The sequence below is a fragment of the Mytilus californianus genome, unplaced genomic scaffold (assembly GCF_021869535.1).
Source record: "Mytilus californianus isolate M0D057914Y unplaced genomic scaffold, xbMytCali1.0.p SCAF_2, whole genome shotgun sequence".
Classification (NCBI taxonomy): domain Eukaryota; kingdom Metazoa; phylum Mollusca; class Bivalvia; order Mytilida; family Mytilidae; genus Mytilus; species Mytilus californianus.
Window position 1 is genome coordinate 30600298 of NW_026262668.1, and position 17062 is coordinate 30617359.

The 17062-nt window shown below is 31.2% G+C and overlaps 2 protein-coding genes and 1 long non-coding RNA gene across 5 annotated transcripts in view; all 3 read left to right on the forward strand.

The window, feature by feature from the left end:
• LOC127728939 (uncharacterized) overlaps nt 1-17062 on the forward strand; it is a 667964-nt gene that overhangs the window by 602265 nt on the left and 48637 nt on the right. The gene's annotated exons all lie outside the window — the stretch shown is intronic.
• Nucleotides 1561-4851, forward strand: LOC127729674 (uncharacterized). The gene is made up of 2 exons (XR_007994757.1): nt 1561-2154; nt 4108-4851. It is a non-coding gene; the product is annotated as an uncharacterized LOC127729674 (long non-coding RNA).
• LOC127729670 (3-oxoacyl-[acyl-carrier-protein] reductase FabG-like) overlaps nt 12063-17062 on the forward strand; it is a 36492-nt gene continuing 31492 nt past the window's right edge. The window contains exon 1 of one of the 3 annotated variants that reach the window (XM_052237526.1): nt 12063-12108. In XM_052237526.1, the coding sequence (XP_052093486.1) occupies nt 12072-12108 (37 nt within the window). In that variant the 5' untranslated portion in view covers nt 12063-12071. Of the gene's footprint in view, nt 12109-16593; nt 16738-17062 lie in introns of those variants that run through there. The other 2 variants (XM_052237528.1, XM_052237527.1) reach the window with 2 other exon arrangements.

The window sequence follows — 17062 nt, forward strand, 5'->3', positions numbered from 1 at the left end:
ATCTAATTAACACATTTTAAAACAATCAATCAATGAATGTTGCATGAATAAAATGCCGTTTAATATACGCAATTCCATTATTCATGTTTTGTAGGGGGCGATGCATTTAGGACACACATTTTTTTTAAATAACAGACAAGAACATGAACTCTTTCTGAAACTCAATGTTGATTTTATAGATTTACCTTATTCACAATGGAAAAGTACAATTCTTTCACTTCCTTTCTGAAACAATTTTTTTAAGAATGTAGACTCAGACAATTCATTTATTTCTAAACCACGCCGAACAAAAGATAAATAGTCGGTGCCATAGCATCATGTCGATAGAGTAGAAAATAACTTTTTGAATTAAATGTATGTACGTTCAGATTGCAACTCCTTGAGACAGACCTTTAGACAGTTTAATCTTTACTGATTAGGTTCTTTTCTATGTTAACAATGTCTAACATTTTGATTTTCGTGGGGGGGGTGGGGTGGGGGCGGAAGATTTTAAAAATGAATATCCTGGCCTGGTTAGAGATGAAAATAAATAACCTTACATAAGACAAGATGAAAATGAATATTCTGCAACACTTAATGCATGAATCAATCGTGTATAAAAGTGCAACTATAGTTTCAACCGGCAAAACCGCAGCGTACGTGTCATGCGTACAAATCGGTATCTATGAACACTTTGTTCACGTACAATAGAGCGTTGTTACTTACACAAAAGTGTGTCATCTTTATTCCTTCTTATTTGGTTTTCTGCATCGGCCACCCTTATAGTTTCCCAATCAAATTTCGTTTAATGTTCAATGAAAAGTGCGGCAGGCGACAGACCAAACTGAAAATGGAAACGGGGAAGGTGTCAAAGAGACAACAACCCAACGAAAGAGCAGAAAACAGAAAACTACATGTAGTAGAATCTTCGTTTAAAACTTCCCCAACAAAAGCACTGAGTTTTCCTTTAACATCAATAAAAGAATGCTTCTTGTTTTAATGCTCCATTTGAAAGAGAAAATTTTACGGGTTAAAACAAATTCATGAATTCCTTTACCAGACGAGCTCATTGTAAATGTAAGTTGGATATCGACTATTCCGTTTGAAACTCGTGAACAATTTCAAACGTCTAATTGGCGCAACGCGAAGGGACTGTTATGTGTTGGTCTCGTATACGTGAACTAAGTTACACTGTTCTGCGTTGCTCTCGAGTACGCGAACCAACATCAAATCGTTGCCAAGGAGAAGCAACTTTAAATACTTTATGAATACAGATAAACCTCTGTCCACAACCAACAATTATATCTAGAACGTTAAAATCAGATTTAATGCATTACTGTAAATATTTTCATTCAGAAAAGTTTCATGCAACCGACTTATCAATTAACTGAATAAATATGCTCAGTGAAACAGAATGGTTACAATCCAATCTTTGTTAAATATTAATTGAACTAAAACAATAACGACTTATATTCCATATCAATGAAATCAATATCTATATACAAAACAAACAAATGTACATAGTACACTAAAAGGATAAGGTAGTTTGTTTTGTGTTGTTTTCTTTGTAATATTACCACCCATTTTTGTTTTAAAGAACCAACAACCAGTCATTGCTTAGGACAATCGAAATACATTTTGTGTTAAAAGGATTTCTAAATTAGCTATTACTGAGTTCACGAACGCATGCTTGATCAAGAGAATTGGGTGTACGATATCACGCGCTTTTATTAAAGAACTCCTTGGTTATTATTAAGACAACCTACACACGCTTTCTGTACTATTTCATGCTTTTTTTTTAATAAGTTCCTTCACACGATTGTCTGTGGAAAGCTTAATATATAAAATTGCGTGTAGTTGCATGTTCTAAGAGGATAGGGGATTGTAAAGTATTCTCGAATAAAAGAAAAAAATAGGTGTTATTTTGACAAAGTCGATACTTTATTTTCTAAAATCTATGTTGATAATCAATGGATTTAATTTTTCATGAATGACGGTTAAATCTCCGCTTATTGAACAACAAGAAATAGATTTTGTTTGCACTGATTGAATTTCGCACAGAGACAATATACATATTGATTTAAGTAAACATTAAAGTGAGAGTTGTGAATTAAATTTGATAAAAGGTGCAATGGATCACATGTATGGCTGATATACTGACAAAAAACGAATAGGGTGAGTCTTTTTACTTTTGATAAAACAAAAAATTAACGTAAATGTTGAAACGCGGCACGTTCATAACAAACATGTTTCGAATGTAAGTTCGAAATGAAAACAAGTTTATGTATACAAGTATTACCTAATATATTGTCAAATAATGATTTCTAAACAACAATCTTCGGTTACGCTAACCAATCTCATGTGTTGATTCTGTAGCAACATAAAGTTATATTTAAAAGATAAAAATATAGTGCATTCTATTCAATTTACATTTAACAATTAAGATGAAAAATGCAATCAATGATATTTTTATTCTCTTTTGTTGACCTATATTGGCAACATTTTCAGTTTTGGAGATGTTACGATGCTGCAAAACTTATGCTTAAATGAAAATAAGGAGATGTGGTAATTCATTTATCATTTTGAATAATAAGATATGAAAAGACTTACACTTTTTTTCATTCGATCTCCAATCTCAAAATGTAAAAAAAAAATTAATTCCTTTTAATTTCACCTGCAAGAAATAAAATTTGCTAAGCGTTAGATAAAAGGGCAAGCCCCTAGCGTGCCATTGTATACACTGACGCTAATGAACTCTATAGAATAATTTGGCTTAATTCGTACATTTTATAAATAATATTTAGATTAATTTAAACGTTTATTTTTCTTTTGCTAACTACCGTAACGGTATTCTAGAAATCAAGTTTGACTTGTAGAAAATACAAATTGTCACCAATATATAATAGTTTTAAACTAGAAAAATGATAGTTGTGTCCAAAGCATGCAAATAGAGTAAAATGGAACTAAAACAGTGAGTTAAACAGTCACGACGGTGACGTGACCTTAAAGTACAGAGTTAGAACAATAATGTGGTACTCTTCTCAATAATTATAGTTTTTTTTAGTTTATCTACTTATGTTTTTGTCTTCCTATTTTGTTGTACTTTCATGTTAGAATATTACATTCAATATCAATATTGTTATATTTAAATCGTTTAAAAAAAAAGTTGGTATTTTTTTTTCGGTAAGAAACCCTTATCTTTCTCACGTGACGTTGATAGTCTTGCAGGCTTTACATGTTTGCTTACTTGTATTTTTAGCATTAACAATAAGACGATAAGATGAGTAACATGTACATATTAATATAATATATGACCACTTAAAACATTAAAATGTCAGCTGCTTAAGAAAACTGCAATTGATTTGAATGATTGTTGGTTGCTTAACGTCCAGTGGCAAATATGGCAATATCTTAACAACTAAACGCGAATAATAGACAACTGGTATGAAATTATTATTCATAAATGTAGAAAATAATAATTTTGAATTTGTATAATCTCGTTTTAATCATTATGATCAAACTAAAACTGGTCCACATAATGCTATAATGTTAAAAGAATTAGCCCAACTTCAGTAATAACACGCTATAATGTAACTTTAGTTGAATAAACTTTAGATAAGATGTGTATATAAAAGATAAGTTGAAATGTTTTATTACATAAGAAAGTTATAATATTATATCATTTTAATATGGCGCTTAACTTGTCAACAGACATTGTTCATCAAATGTGTAAAATTAGAAACACTTTTAATATGTCACTATTCGGACAATTGTTCTGTGATAAAGCCTTTAGTACGGCTAATCTTTATCATTATTATAAATCTTATAAAATATTCAATGTAAATTGTGAACATGACGGTTTCCTAAGTTTCCATGTACTCCGTTTGAAAATGAAAACTATTTTTATTTGACTAACCTTTTCAATTTATATATTTGGCAAGTATTTGAAGATTTGATAAATCATGGATTAATCTCTGTGAAACGTGAAAGAAAAGTGTTCATAAAGAAATTTATTAGAAAACGAGTGTTGTTGTTGTTTGCAAGTCAAGTCATAGATAAAAGGTTATATACGTTGATCATTTATCTATTGCAAGATTTTAACACGTAGTACTGCACAATTTCTTTCAGTCATGGATGAATTTGAAGATGAAGATATAGATGTTCCAGTTTTAAGATTATATCCGCTTCCAGATGAAGATGGAAAGAAAATCACAGGGAAAAAGAACAAATATGTTCGAAATGTAGTGACACCAACCATAGCATTCGGGAGGACTCAGTCTTTTCTCTCAGATAGTAGTTGTTCACACACACCTGATCGTCTGGTGTTTCCTGGACAATATCGACCAAAAAGTGCCGGCTGTATGCTACGGGAGTTAAAAACACCAACTATAGGTCGACAACGAAATTCTATGAGACCAGATCCGGAACCAGAAGAAGTAAGATATTTACCGGATGCACCAAAAAAAGTATCACGTGATGAGCTTGAAACAATTGTATCGCGTCTGCAACGACAAACTAATTCTGGACGTGCGCGGACCGCATTAACCAGAAGAATAAACCAGAAAAGACAAGAGCAGTCTAAAAATCTCCGGGTTGACTATTTAGCATTTGACCCTTATAGATTCAGAGGTTTGCGGAGAGTTACAAAAGATGAAATGGACAGTATTGTGAATCGGTTGTCTACTTTCCCGAACGACCGCAAACCAGCCGAATCCGAACGCTACAGTATCGGAAAGGAAAATCATGAAAAACTTGGTGTTTTAAATAGTTATAGGTGGAAAGGAATTCGTAACTGTTAAATATTTAAGGTATCTTTTGTAAAATGTGCAATATTGTTTTGAAGTTTAGATTAAAATGTCATTTAAATATAAATTCGGTTTCTTTATGACGAATCATAAAATGAAATCCTAAGAGATTACGAACATGTGTACACGAGAACGACCAAAGGATTGCTTTCATGACAAACCTCACAAGAAAAAAACTGCATTTACATTCTGTAATTTATTACATTAAGTTATATTCACAATATGTGTTAAGTTTGACTTAAATAATGACAAACGATAATAGATATGTTTACTTTTATAAATTTTTGATTTGGATGAAGAGTTGTCTCATTGGCACTCATACCACATCTTCTTATATCTATGAAATACGCATTTGTTCTGATTAAAATAAAGAGATTGGACGATCATTACTTGGAAATAAATTAGATCAAAGCAGTAAATAAACACGTACATATAAGAATTGGTCAACACATGTCTCATTTCAAGACAAACAATATGGAAGACCAGCATTTTATCTCTTCTAAATTAATGTTTTAATTTAATCAATTTTTAGGATCGGTCCAAATGATAGCAATTATGATAATAAACATTGTGCGTTTGTTGATATAAAAATATCTAATGAAAGTGGTCGTTTACACAAGATTGAGTTTGTATAAAATCAATGAAAATGGAATAATTTTGGTTTAACGCTTTCGGTAAATAAAACAGTTTATTATGCAATCAACTAACTACTGAACAAATACTAGATATACAAATGTATTCTTGCTTTATTTGAATAGTACATAATATTGTCTCCTGGATAATAAAAACTATAATTTTTAACAAATGTACACCACAGTTCTTGTTGGGGTCCTATTCACGGTCCATGCATGACGATCTCTTTTAATGCTAAGTTACAAAATACACACAGTAAACTTAGATTGCCGGGAAATATACATTATTTATACTCGCTCCGAAACAGAGGAAAACACGGTAATCTTCATGTTTCTATAGATCGTGGAAAAAAAATCATGATATTTTTTCATATGTGGTATGATTGCAAATGAGACAACTATCCACCAAATGACGTAGATGTAAGCAATTATAGGTCAAAGTATAGAACGACCTTCAACAATAACCAATAGTCATATCGTATAGTAAGATATAAAAGGCCTCAGCTTGACAAAATGGGAAATATTTCAAACGCGAAAACAAACGGTCTGGCTATTGTCAAAATAATAATCTAAAAACTAATATGAATGACAGCAACAAACGATAACCACTGAATTACAAGCTCCTGACTTTTGGGAAAGGCACACAAAGAATGCGGCGGGGTAAAAAAGGATTGTGAATGCCCATTCCGTCCCCTAACCTGGAATAGTGGTGTGACAGTTATACATACGAACAAGCAGTAAAATCAGTTTGAAATTAAATGACTCATCAGAATGGCACAAAGTAAAAAAGCCTGACTAACATAAAGCTACAAAGTACTGATCCGAGACTAAAACTACTAGCAGTAACTGAGAGTTAGCTAAAAGCCAATTACAACTTTTACTAATAAATACATCATGTTCTCCCAGACTTTATATGTAACTATGTATATTTTGGTACAATTGATTTCTTAGGAAATCCAAACAATTCCGTTCGGTAGGAAACTTTTATAAAAAAAAAAGATATTTTCTTCTTTTGTATTGTTCTTTTTACAAAACAAAAGTTTCAGTACTTTAGTACGCATCGTGCATGCACCAGGGAGACGGTAAAGAAGATAGGATCGAACTTTTTCAAGGCAGAAATTTCAACTATTAATTTTAATTTTTAAGATTTAAATATGATATATCTTAAAACAGATTAAAATGAATTATATGACCTTATTATACTCGCTTATACTTTTACTATTGTTTAATTAAAGATCAACAACAATAAAAGCTTTAAAGTTATGTGGGTAAACCCCGTTTTATTCCATTTTATAAAACGACGAAAACAATGTGCAGTAATTTTTATGAATAAATGAATAATTAAATTTTCATAAACAAACGAAGAAAAAACCCGGTATCAATTCACTACAAACTAGTAAAAGTCTGAAATGGCCTATATTTGTACTCGACTGAACTGATTTTTACTCGACCAGTCTGAATTGGTCTGAAATTAACTTGATATTACTCGACTGTAGTCTGAACCATACTAAACAGTCTGAACTTGTACTCGACCTTTACTCGACCAATACTTAACCATTTTATACGAGTCTGAACCATACTCGACATAATCTTAACCATTCTCGACCAAGTCTGAACCATGCTCGACCTAGTCTGAACCATACTCGACCAAGTCTTAACCAACCTAGACCTATTTTTTGTATCTATCTATATTATTTTTTCATTAATTTAGGAACTGTTATTCATATATATATATATATATATATAAAATGTATATCACATTTAAAATTAAAATAAAATAAGGTGATCAAATTTCTGGTTGGATTAAAAAAATATCATGTAATAAATTCAGTTTGTTAAATGAATTTTTATATACATGATATCATGTTCACATTGATTTATGCACATCAAAAATACTAGAACTTTCAACCATTATTCAAATATCTTAAATGTTATTCAATTTTTTTTTTATCAAAACAATATAAAATAGTATATAAAGCAACTTTATAAATGTTAAAATTGACACCTTTGTTTTGTAAAACCAAAAATTTAATATAATAATAATAATAAAACTTTCATAGCAATCCTTGATAACCTTTTAAAAAAGGAAATGTATTCCAAAGTTGCAGTAGAAATTTTTTATATTTAAATACGTTTTGTCAAAATTAAAGACATGGCATACAAGAAGCAGTTTAATAAGGTTTAATTACCTCAGTACAGGTGTTTTACAGGTAAAAAGAAAACCATATTTTTCTTAAACTCGTGTATTACTTATCTAGTGAATTCAAAAGGCCTTGTTATTTAAGTTTTACAGGATGTTGTAATTTTCAATGGATGTTATTTAAAATTTATTACTCTCTGACCAGGTGTGATCTTTTTAATCAGTGTGCGTCAAGCAGGATGTATTACTTTATAGTTTACCCCTAATCAGAAGAAAAATTTTATTCATTTCTTTAATTTTTTATCCCTTTTAAAATATATATATATATCCCAAATTATAAATAGGAATAGATATATTTCTGATATAAGGTTAAACAATGTCAGTGATTTTGTTGGCTGTTGTTACCTCATTAAAAAGATAGTTATATAACTATTGTATGTAACCATGAATCCTAAGTACAGAAAGTCACAGGACAAAAAGTCACAGGACAGAAAGTCACAAATTTGATAGGACAAAACGTCACAAATAATTTGTATACAATTGTTTGAATATTTATGAGAAAGATCTTGAAATGTTTACTTTTTATTACACATATTCATTTTACAGTTTAGGAAATTGTTCATAAGACTTAATTTGATAAATAAAGATTTATAAAATTTTAATCATACAAAGGATATATTTCTTGGCACCATGAAGCCATTTAAGTACCAAGACATTGTAACATTTTGTTTTCTTAACAATTATTTGATCATTATTGATATTGTTTCAAGAATAATACAAAAAATGTTTTTTTAAAAATAAGTGTTTTATTGTTCAAAGAAAAATAATCTCAAAACTGAATTGTGACTTTTTGTCCTGTGACTTTCTGTCCTACATTCGTTTTTATTTAGGATATTAGGAAAATCAAGTTTTGTTTAAAAAAACACATGCCAAACAAAAAGCACCTTATTTTTAATAAGGTTTTATTACCCTCAGTATAGGTGTGGTTTTCAGGTAAAAAAAGTCTTTTATTTAACAAGACTCAGACTTTAAAATTAGATAATTTAGCTATCTGATTTGCCAAATCTAAGAGAATCATATATTATTAAAGAATATAAAAAAATGTTTTTATATATACCTTTATTTAATTGTGGCTGTTGTCATGTAAGATAAAGAGAAAGTTATTTTAATAATCAAAATTATAAAGAAGAGGTTATTTGGTCAAGTATGGTTCAGACTGGTCGAGTATTGTTCAGACCTTTGGTCGAGTATGGTTCAGACTGAAAAAATAGGTCGAGAGCTGGTCGAGTACTGGTCCAGACTGGGTTAAGACTGTTTCAGACTGGTCGAGTAATAGTTGAGACTATTTTCAATAGCAAAGATAAGGGTCAAGTACAAATCAGTACAGTCGAGTATGGTTAAGACTGGGTCGAGTAATATTAAGTAAAATTCAGACCAATTCAGACTGGCCGAGTAAAAATCAGTACAGTCGAGTACAGATATAGGCCATTTCAGACTTTTACTGGTTTGTAGTGATTGTCACACATGTACGCAAATATCTCTTGCATTTTACATTTTTATAATAATATAATACTCGAGTTAAAACTACTTTTGGCTGTTTTCTGCTCTTTGGTTGGGTTGTTTTCTCTTTGACACTTGACACATTCCCCTTTTCCATTCCCTATTCTATTTCTTACTTTTACTGTATATTAACCTTCATAGAATGGCATGAATAATTTATCTATATCAATAACATATCAATTACATAGCTGGTTATCAAGTTGAATTTCTTCATATTTCCGCTGTTATAGGTCATATCATAAGAGGAGGAAAACAGGTTAAGTGCATATGATAGTATATTTAAAAGAGATGATACGTTTGGAAAAACAGACCTTGAAGTATCAGAATTTCTTGTTTGAGTTTCTCTTTACTTTAACCCTTTCAGGTTGAAATAAAAGTTCACAGGTGCAAACAATAGAACATAGTTTGGTATAACAAATTTTGTAGTTCCTGATATCTGGTTATTTTGAGTATCTTTATTTTTCCTCCACAAGTGATGGAAATAAAAGTTAGGTTTAAATGATAGTGCACAGGATATTTTGCCTAGTTTGGAGTAATATACCTTGTAGTTTTAGATATCTAGTTTGGAATAATATACCATGTAGTTTTAGATATCTGGTTATTTAAGTTTCTTTGCTGTAACTACAGGTTATATACATGTACAAAAGAAGGAATTAAAAGTTAGGTGCAGATGAAAGTACAAATATATTTTACATTTGGAATAACAAGCTGTATAGCTCCAGATATTTGTATATAGAGCAAATAACTAAATTATAAAATGTAGTAATAATCCTTTGTACAAACGTTTGATTAATTCTAAAATTGATGAATGTCAGTAAAGACAGGTCCGGTCCTTGGGATCCATAGCAAAGACCGGTCCGGTCCTTGGGATCCACTGTGACAGCAAAGACACGTCCGGTCCCTGTGATCCACAGTAAAGACAGGTCCGGTCCCTGTGATCCACAGCAAAGACAGGTCCGATCCCTGGGATCCACATTAAAGACAAGTCATGTCCCTGTGGTCCACAGTAAAGACAGGTCCGGTCCCTGGGATCCACAGTAAAGACAGGTCCGGTCCCTGTGATCCACAGTAAAGACAGGTCCGGTCCCTGTGATCCACAGTAAAGACAGGTCCGGTCCCTGTGATCCACAGTACAGTAAAGACAGGTCCGATCCCTGGGATCCACACTAATTTGAACATTTGAACTGCTGAATCACTGAACGTCGAATACTGCACCATATATTGAACATGCCAATTCATGGGATATATTTCCCCCATGTTTTGTACTGGAGGGACACGCTGAGTTGTATTTTGATATGCTATCTTACATAGTAACAGCCCATATGAACATATTTCCCTCTACTCAGACTCATAACTCCGAGCCGACCATTCTGTTCTCTTATTCCATTTCGAGTACTTGATAGTGAAGCATAAGCATAAACATAAACTGATCAAAATGTTTACAGAATTACGTGACGTAAAAATTAAAAATACATGGTATGCATCTGCATTTTTGCTAGCTCTTAACAAACACCTGTTATAAACAAAGTATATTTTCAAACTTCTTTGCATCTATCATAGCAACACTGAAGAATGACCCTCAAAACGTTTTTAGGAAGACAGAAACTACTATTTCATTCATACATTGAAGAACACCATATGATTACTCAGGTATATATTTCCGCTGTGAATATCTGAAAGGACAATTTGAGAACGTCATAAAAACTCGTTGGTTTTCACGGATTGAGTATTAATATGGCACAACTTTTTCTAGTTTTGCTTTCTTTTTTATTTGTATTAGTTTCTGCATGTGTTTGTACATATATTTTAAGTCTATAATCTTTGTGCTTAAATTTCGTTTCATGTAAGAATCTCTTTATTTCTATCTAAAATCAAATATGTCCAATTTTGGGCAATATGAGATTTTGACGTGGATGTTAGTAATTATGACTATTAATATCTTGAGAACAATTATAGATAGACAAAGCAGGATAATACTATACGTGTAATTAATCAAAAACCAATGTGTACTTCACTAAGTCTTTTATATTTACTTTCCCAAAACAGCACTTGAAATATAAATTGAAGGATTTGTATATCCAATGCAATATTCTAAACATACTAGCTTTCTACATGTTCTACAGACAAATCTGTGACGAAAAAATTATCCACTTAATACTCAATTTTTGTTGAAAGAATTCAGTTGGACAGGCAAATTTGAAGCCAGGTATCGGATGAGAACAAAAGATCTTTGCAAGAGTTCGTTCACGTAAATACGCTTAGTCACCTAGTCTGGTATTTAAACCCTTGCTTAATGGTGTGTTTGTTCGGCTGTGTGGATGTATAAATACGCAGCAACGCCCGTTCCGAATGTCGCCTGTAGGTCGGGTGACATGCACTCAACACGTTAAAGAACCTTGCAACAGCTCTCCAAATGGTCCGTATGTGGTCTGTTGCCAGGCAAAATATCTACCTCTATTCAACATACCCTCAGCGGCAGTCCAAATCACCTGCCATTCATCCCAGTCGACCTATCTTGCAAAACAAGTCGGTTGTATTAATTGTTCATTGTTCTCGTTCTTTTTCCATAAATCTTTATCATAACCATTCCTGTTAAAATATGGCCGATTAACAGATTTTTTGGAAAAAATATGTATAATGTAAAATTTTAGATATATCCTAAAACGGTCAATTATTTACAACACAATGTACGATACATTTCTGATAAATCAAGTTAAATAAAACAATCACGTTCTCTTATCTATTTATATTTTGTGGTTGACGTTTGTTGACTTTCATAGTTAAATATATTTTCCATTAAGATGTAACTTGTTTTAAAATGTATTTGTATGGCCGTTTCGTTACATAAACGGATGCAAATTTAACGACTGTTATCGTCTAATCTGATACATGTATGAATATAAATATGCATATGCTACTACTTTAGTTTATCTTTATACACTTATATATATTATCATGGCGTCTTTACAGGACAAAGTCACCATCATTACAGGTAAAAATCCCTTTTTCAAACTTTATTTTCATGTGATGTCTAACAAAATATGGATTTTTTTCTTGCGAAAAAGGCCTTGAAGACTATTAATTAGATATAAGAAGATGTGGTATGAGTGCCAATGAGACAACTCTCCATCCAAGTCAAAATTTATAAAAGTAAACCATTATAAGTCAAAGTTCGGTCTTCAACACGGAGTCCTGGCTCACACCGAACAGCAAGCTATAAAGGGACCCAAAAAAATTATTTGTGTAAAACCATTCAAACGGGAAAACCAACGGTCTAATCTATATAAAAAACGAGAAACGAGAAACACTTATGAACCACATCAACAAACGACAACTACTGAACATCAGATTCCTGACTTAGGACAGATGCAAACAATTGCAGCGGGTTTAAACGTTTTAATGGTACCAAACCTTCACCCTTATCTGAAACAATAGTGTAACATCACAACATAGAAAGACACACTATAAAATATCAATTGAAATGGCTTAACTCAATCAAAAGACATATTAACACCAGTGAACATACACTGAACAAACAAATTTGATCTATGATACAATGTAAATACAAAATAAATAAACTAAGGGAAGAATGATTAAAGTAACATGTTATACCGCTGTGAAATGTTAAACAATTTAAGAAAAACAAGATGCTTGAACAAAAATATCAGCCATTTGCAATTACTTTAAACACAGGTAAATGAAAATAATTTTGTTGTTAGGTATACGTGTACAGTTCAAATGGAGAAAGGAAATATTTTTACAAAATAAATAATTTTGATGTTCATATAGTACGAAGAAGTGAAAATTTATAGTAATACCAAACACTTATCAAAGCTGGTATATAGACCAGATATAACCCTGAATAAGTAAACATTAAATAACAAAAAAGCATTACAATTAGTATCAACAGGTCAAATAAACAAGAAAGTACGATTTGAGAGTACTCGCAATTACTGACACCTAGTTAAAAGCCAAAAACAATTAATAATAAACATGTAATATCCTAATTTCAGAAAAAAAGTAATTGAATGTCTTGAAGATTTCTTTAAAAAATTCTATGGTTTAAGATCTTTACATATATTTTGTTGCTTCTATAAATATCCTTTCCCATACTCTCCAATAGCATTCATTTTTTTAATTGTTGCTGACTATATATTGTAGAAAGATCATCAACTTTATATCAAAATATCGTTCCAGTTTTTTTATATATATATATTAATCAATATGTGTGCAAGAAACAGAAGATAGTGCGTCTAAACTTTGAGAATAAATCTTAAATATAGATTATAGATTACATGTATTTAGAACATGCATAACTAATTGTGATCGAAAGGAGATACAGGGTATGCGTCAATGAGACAGCAAAATAATGAAAAAAATATAACCGAAATACATTGATGAAAAACCAATATCTAAAACTAGGATAGAAGTAATATCAAGAGCTTGAAAAGTAACAGTAATTTCATTACAAAATTTAACTTCATTATGAATATACATGTAAAATACGTAGTTGGTTTTTTGGTAGATTAATTTATTGATTTATTGGAATTAAAGCGTATGTCTTCATATTTGTTTTTGAGATAGAAAACCAATTAAAAAAAATATAGTAACTTCGATAACCGAGGATAGTAACATTACATACAGATAAACTTAATGATAGTAACAAACAGCAACACTTGACACATTCCCCTTTTCCATTCCCTATTCTATTTGTTACTTTTACTGTATATTAACCTTCATAGAATGGCATGAATAATTTATCTATATCAATAACATATCAGTTACATAGCTGGTTATCAAGATGAATTTCTTCATATTTCCGCTGTTATAGGTCATATCATAACAGGAGGAAAACAGGTTAAGTGCATATGATAGTATATTTAAAAGAGATGATACGTTTGGAAAAACAGACCTTGAAGTATCAGAATTTCTTGTTTGAGTTTCTCTTTACTTTAACCCTTTCAGGTTGAAATAAAAGCTCACAGGTGCAAACAATAGAAAATAGTTTGGAATAACAAATTTTGTAGTTCCTGATATCTGGTTATTTTGAGTATCTTTATTTTTCCTCCACAAGTGATGGAAATAAAAGTAAGGTTTAAATGATAGTGCACAAGATATTTTGCCTAGTTTGGAGTAATATACCTTGTAGTTTTAGATATCTAGTTTGGAATAAGATACCATGTAGTTTTAGATATCTGGTTATTTTAGTTTCTTTGTTGTAACTACAGGACATATACATGTACAAAAGAAGAAACTAAAAGTTAGGTGTAGATGAAAGTACAAATATATTTTACATTTGGAATAACAAGCTGTATAGTTCAAGGTATTTGTATATAGAGCAAATAAATAAATTATAACATGTAGTAATAATCCTTTGTACAAACGTTAACTTTGATTTATTTTAAAATTGATGAATGTTTTATACATGTCCAACCGTTCAGCGGTTCAAATTTGCTTTAAACAATGAAAAGTCCAAGATTTTTTTAACTTTCAAGTGAAAGGTCCTCCATAAGAATATAAAATGTCATGAACAAAACATTAGTGCAAAGAATATGGGAGGTCCCTGACTTCTGTATTTCAAATTAGAATTGAGAAAAGTTCACTCCCAGTAAAGACAGGTCCGGTCCCTGGGATCCACAGTAAAGACAGTTCCGGTCCTTGGGATCCACACTAATTTGAAAGTAATATTGCTGAATCACTGAACGGCGAATACTGCATCATATTTTGAACGATAAAATGCCAATTCATGGGATATATTTCCCCCCTGTTTTTTACTAGAGGGACGCGCTGAGTTGTATTTTGACATGCTATCTTACATAGTAACAGCCCATATGAACATATTTCCCTCTACTCAGACTCATAACTCCGATCCGATCATTTTGTTCTCTTATTCCGTTTCATTATTGGCAGTGAAGCATAAGCATAAACATAAACTGATCAAAATGTTTACAGAATTACGTGGCGTAAAAAATAAAAATACATGGTATGCATCTGCACTTCTGCTAGCTCTTAACAAACACCTGTTACGAAAAAGTATATTTTCAAAATTCTTTGCATCTATCCTAGCAACACTAAAGAATGACCCTCAAAACGTTTTTAGGAAGACAGACACTACTTTTTCATTCATACATTGTAAAACACCATATGATTGCTCTGCATGTGTTTGTATATATATTTTAAGTCTATAATCTTTGTCATGTGCTTATTTTCGTTTCATGTAAGAATCTCTTTATTTCTATCTAAAATCAAATATGTCCAATTTTGGGCAATATGAGATTTTGACGTGGATGTAAGTAATTATGACTATTAATATCTTGAGAACAATTATAGATAGACAAAGCAGGATAATACTATACGTGTAATTAATCAAAAACCAATGTGTACTTCACTAAGTCTTTTATATTTACTTTCCCAAAACAGCACTTGAAATATAAATTGAAGGATTTGTATATCCAATGCAATATTCTTAACATACTAGCTTTCTACAGACAAATCTGTAACGAAAAAATTATCCACTTAATACTCAATTTTTGTTGAAAGAATTCAGTTGGACAAGGCAAATTTGAAGCCAGGTATCGGATGAGAACAAAAGATCTTTACAAGAGTTCGTTCAAGTTAATATCCTTAGTCACCTAGTCTGGTATTTAAACCCTTGCTAAATGGTGTGTTTGTTCGGATATGTGGATGTATAAATACGCAGCAACGTCTGTTCCGAATGTCGCCTGTAGGTCGAGTGACGTGCACTCTACACGTTGAAGAACCCTTGCAACAACTCTCCAAATGGTCCGTAGGTGGTCTGTTGCCAGGCAAAATTTCTACCTCTATTCAACATACCCTCAGCGGCAGTCCAAATCACCTGCCGTTAATCCCAGTCGACATACCTTGCAAAACATGCCTATTGTATTAATTGTTCATTGTTCTCGTTCTTTTTCCATAAATCTTTATCGTAACCATTCCTGTTAAAACATGGCCGATTAACAGATTTTTTTGGAAAAAATATGTATAATGTAAAAATTATAGAAATATCCTAAAACGGTCAATTATTTACAACACAATGTGCAATACATTTCTGATAAATTAAGTTAAATAAAAATATCACGTTCTCTTATCTTATTTATATTTTGTGGTTGACGTTTGTTTACTTTTATAGTTAAATATATTTTCCATTAATATGTAACTTGTTTTAAAATGTATTTGTATGACCTTTTCGTAACGATCGTTACATAAACGGATGCAAATTTAACGACTGTTATCGTCTAATCTGATACATGTATGAATAAAAAAAGGCATATGCTACTACTTTAGTTTATCTTTATTCACTTATATATGAGCTGCGCCGGATTGAAATCGACCTTATGCAAGTGCACGTATACGTGTACATGTATAAGACTTAAGTTTGATTAATTTTTGAACATTTACATACAAAATAAAAAAATAATTTTGATCTGTTTTGTAGGGTTCTTATAACAACTCATTGTACAACCGTACAACCGTAGAGATTTTTCAACCCGAATTAGGTTAACAGATTTATTGATATACATTTGCATAAGGTCGATTTCTATCCGACGCAGCTCATATATCATCATGGCGTCTTTACAGGACAAAGTCACCATCATTACAGGTAAAAATCCCTTTTTAAACTACATTTTCATGTGATGTCTAACAAAATATGGATTTTTTTCTTGCGAAAAGGGCCTTGAAGACTGTTAACCATGTAATATCCTAAGTTAGAAAAACAGTAATTGAATGTCTTGAAGATTTCTTAAAAAAATTCTATGGTTTAAGATCTTTACATATATTTTGTTGCTCCTATAAATATCCTTTCCCATACTCTCTAATAGCATTCATTTTTTTAATTGATGCTGACTATATATTGTAGAAAGATCATCAACTTTATATCAAAATATCGTTCCAGTTTTTTTTTATATATTAATCAATATGTGTGC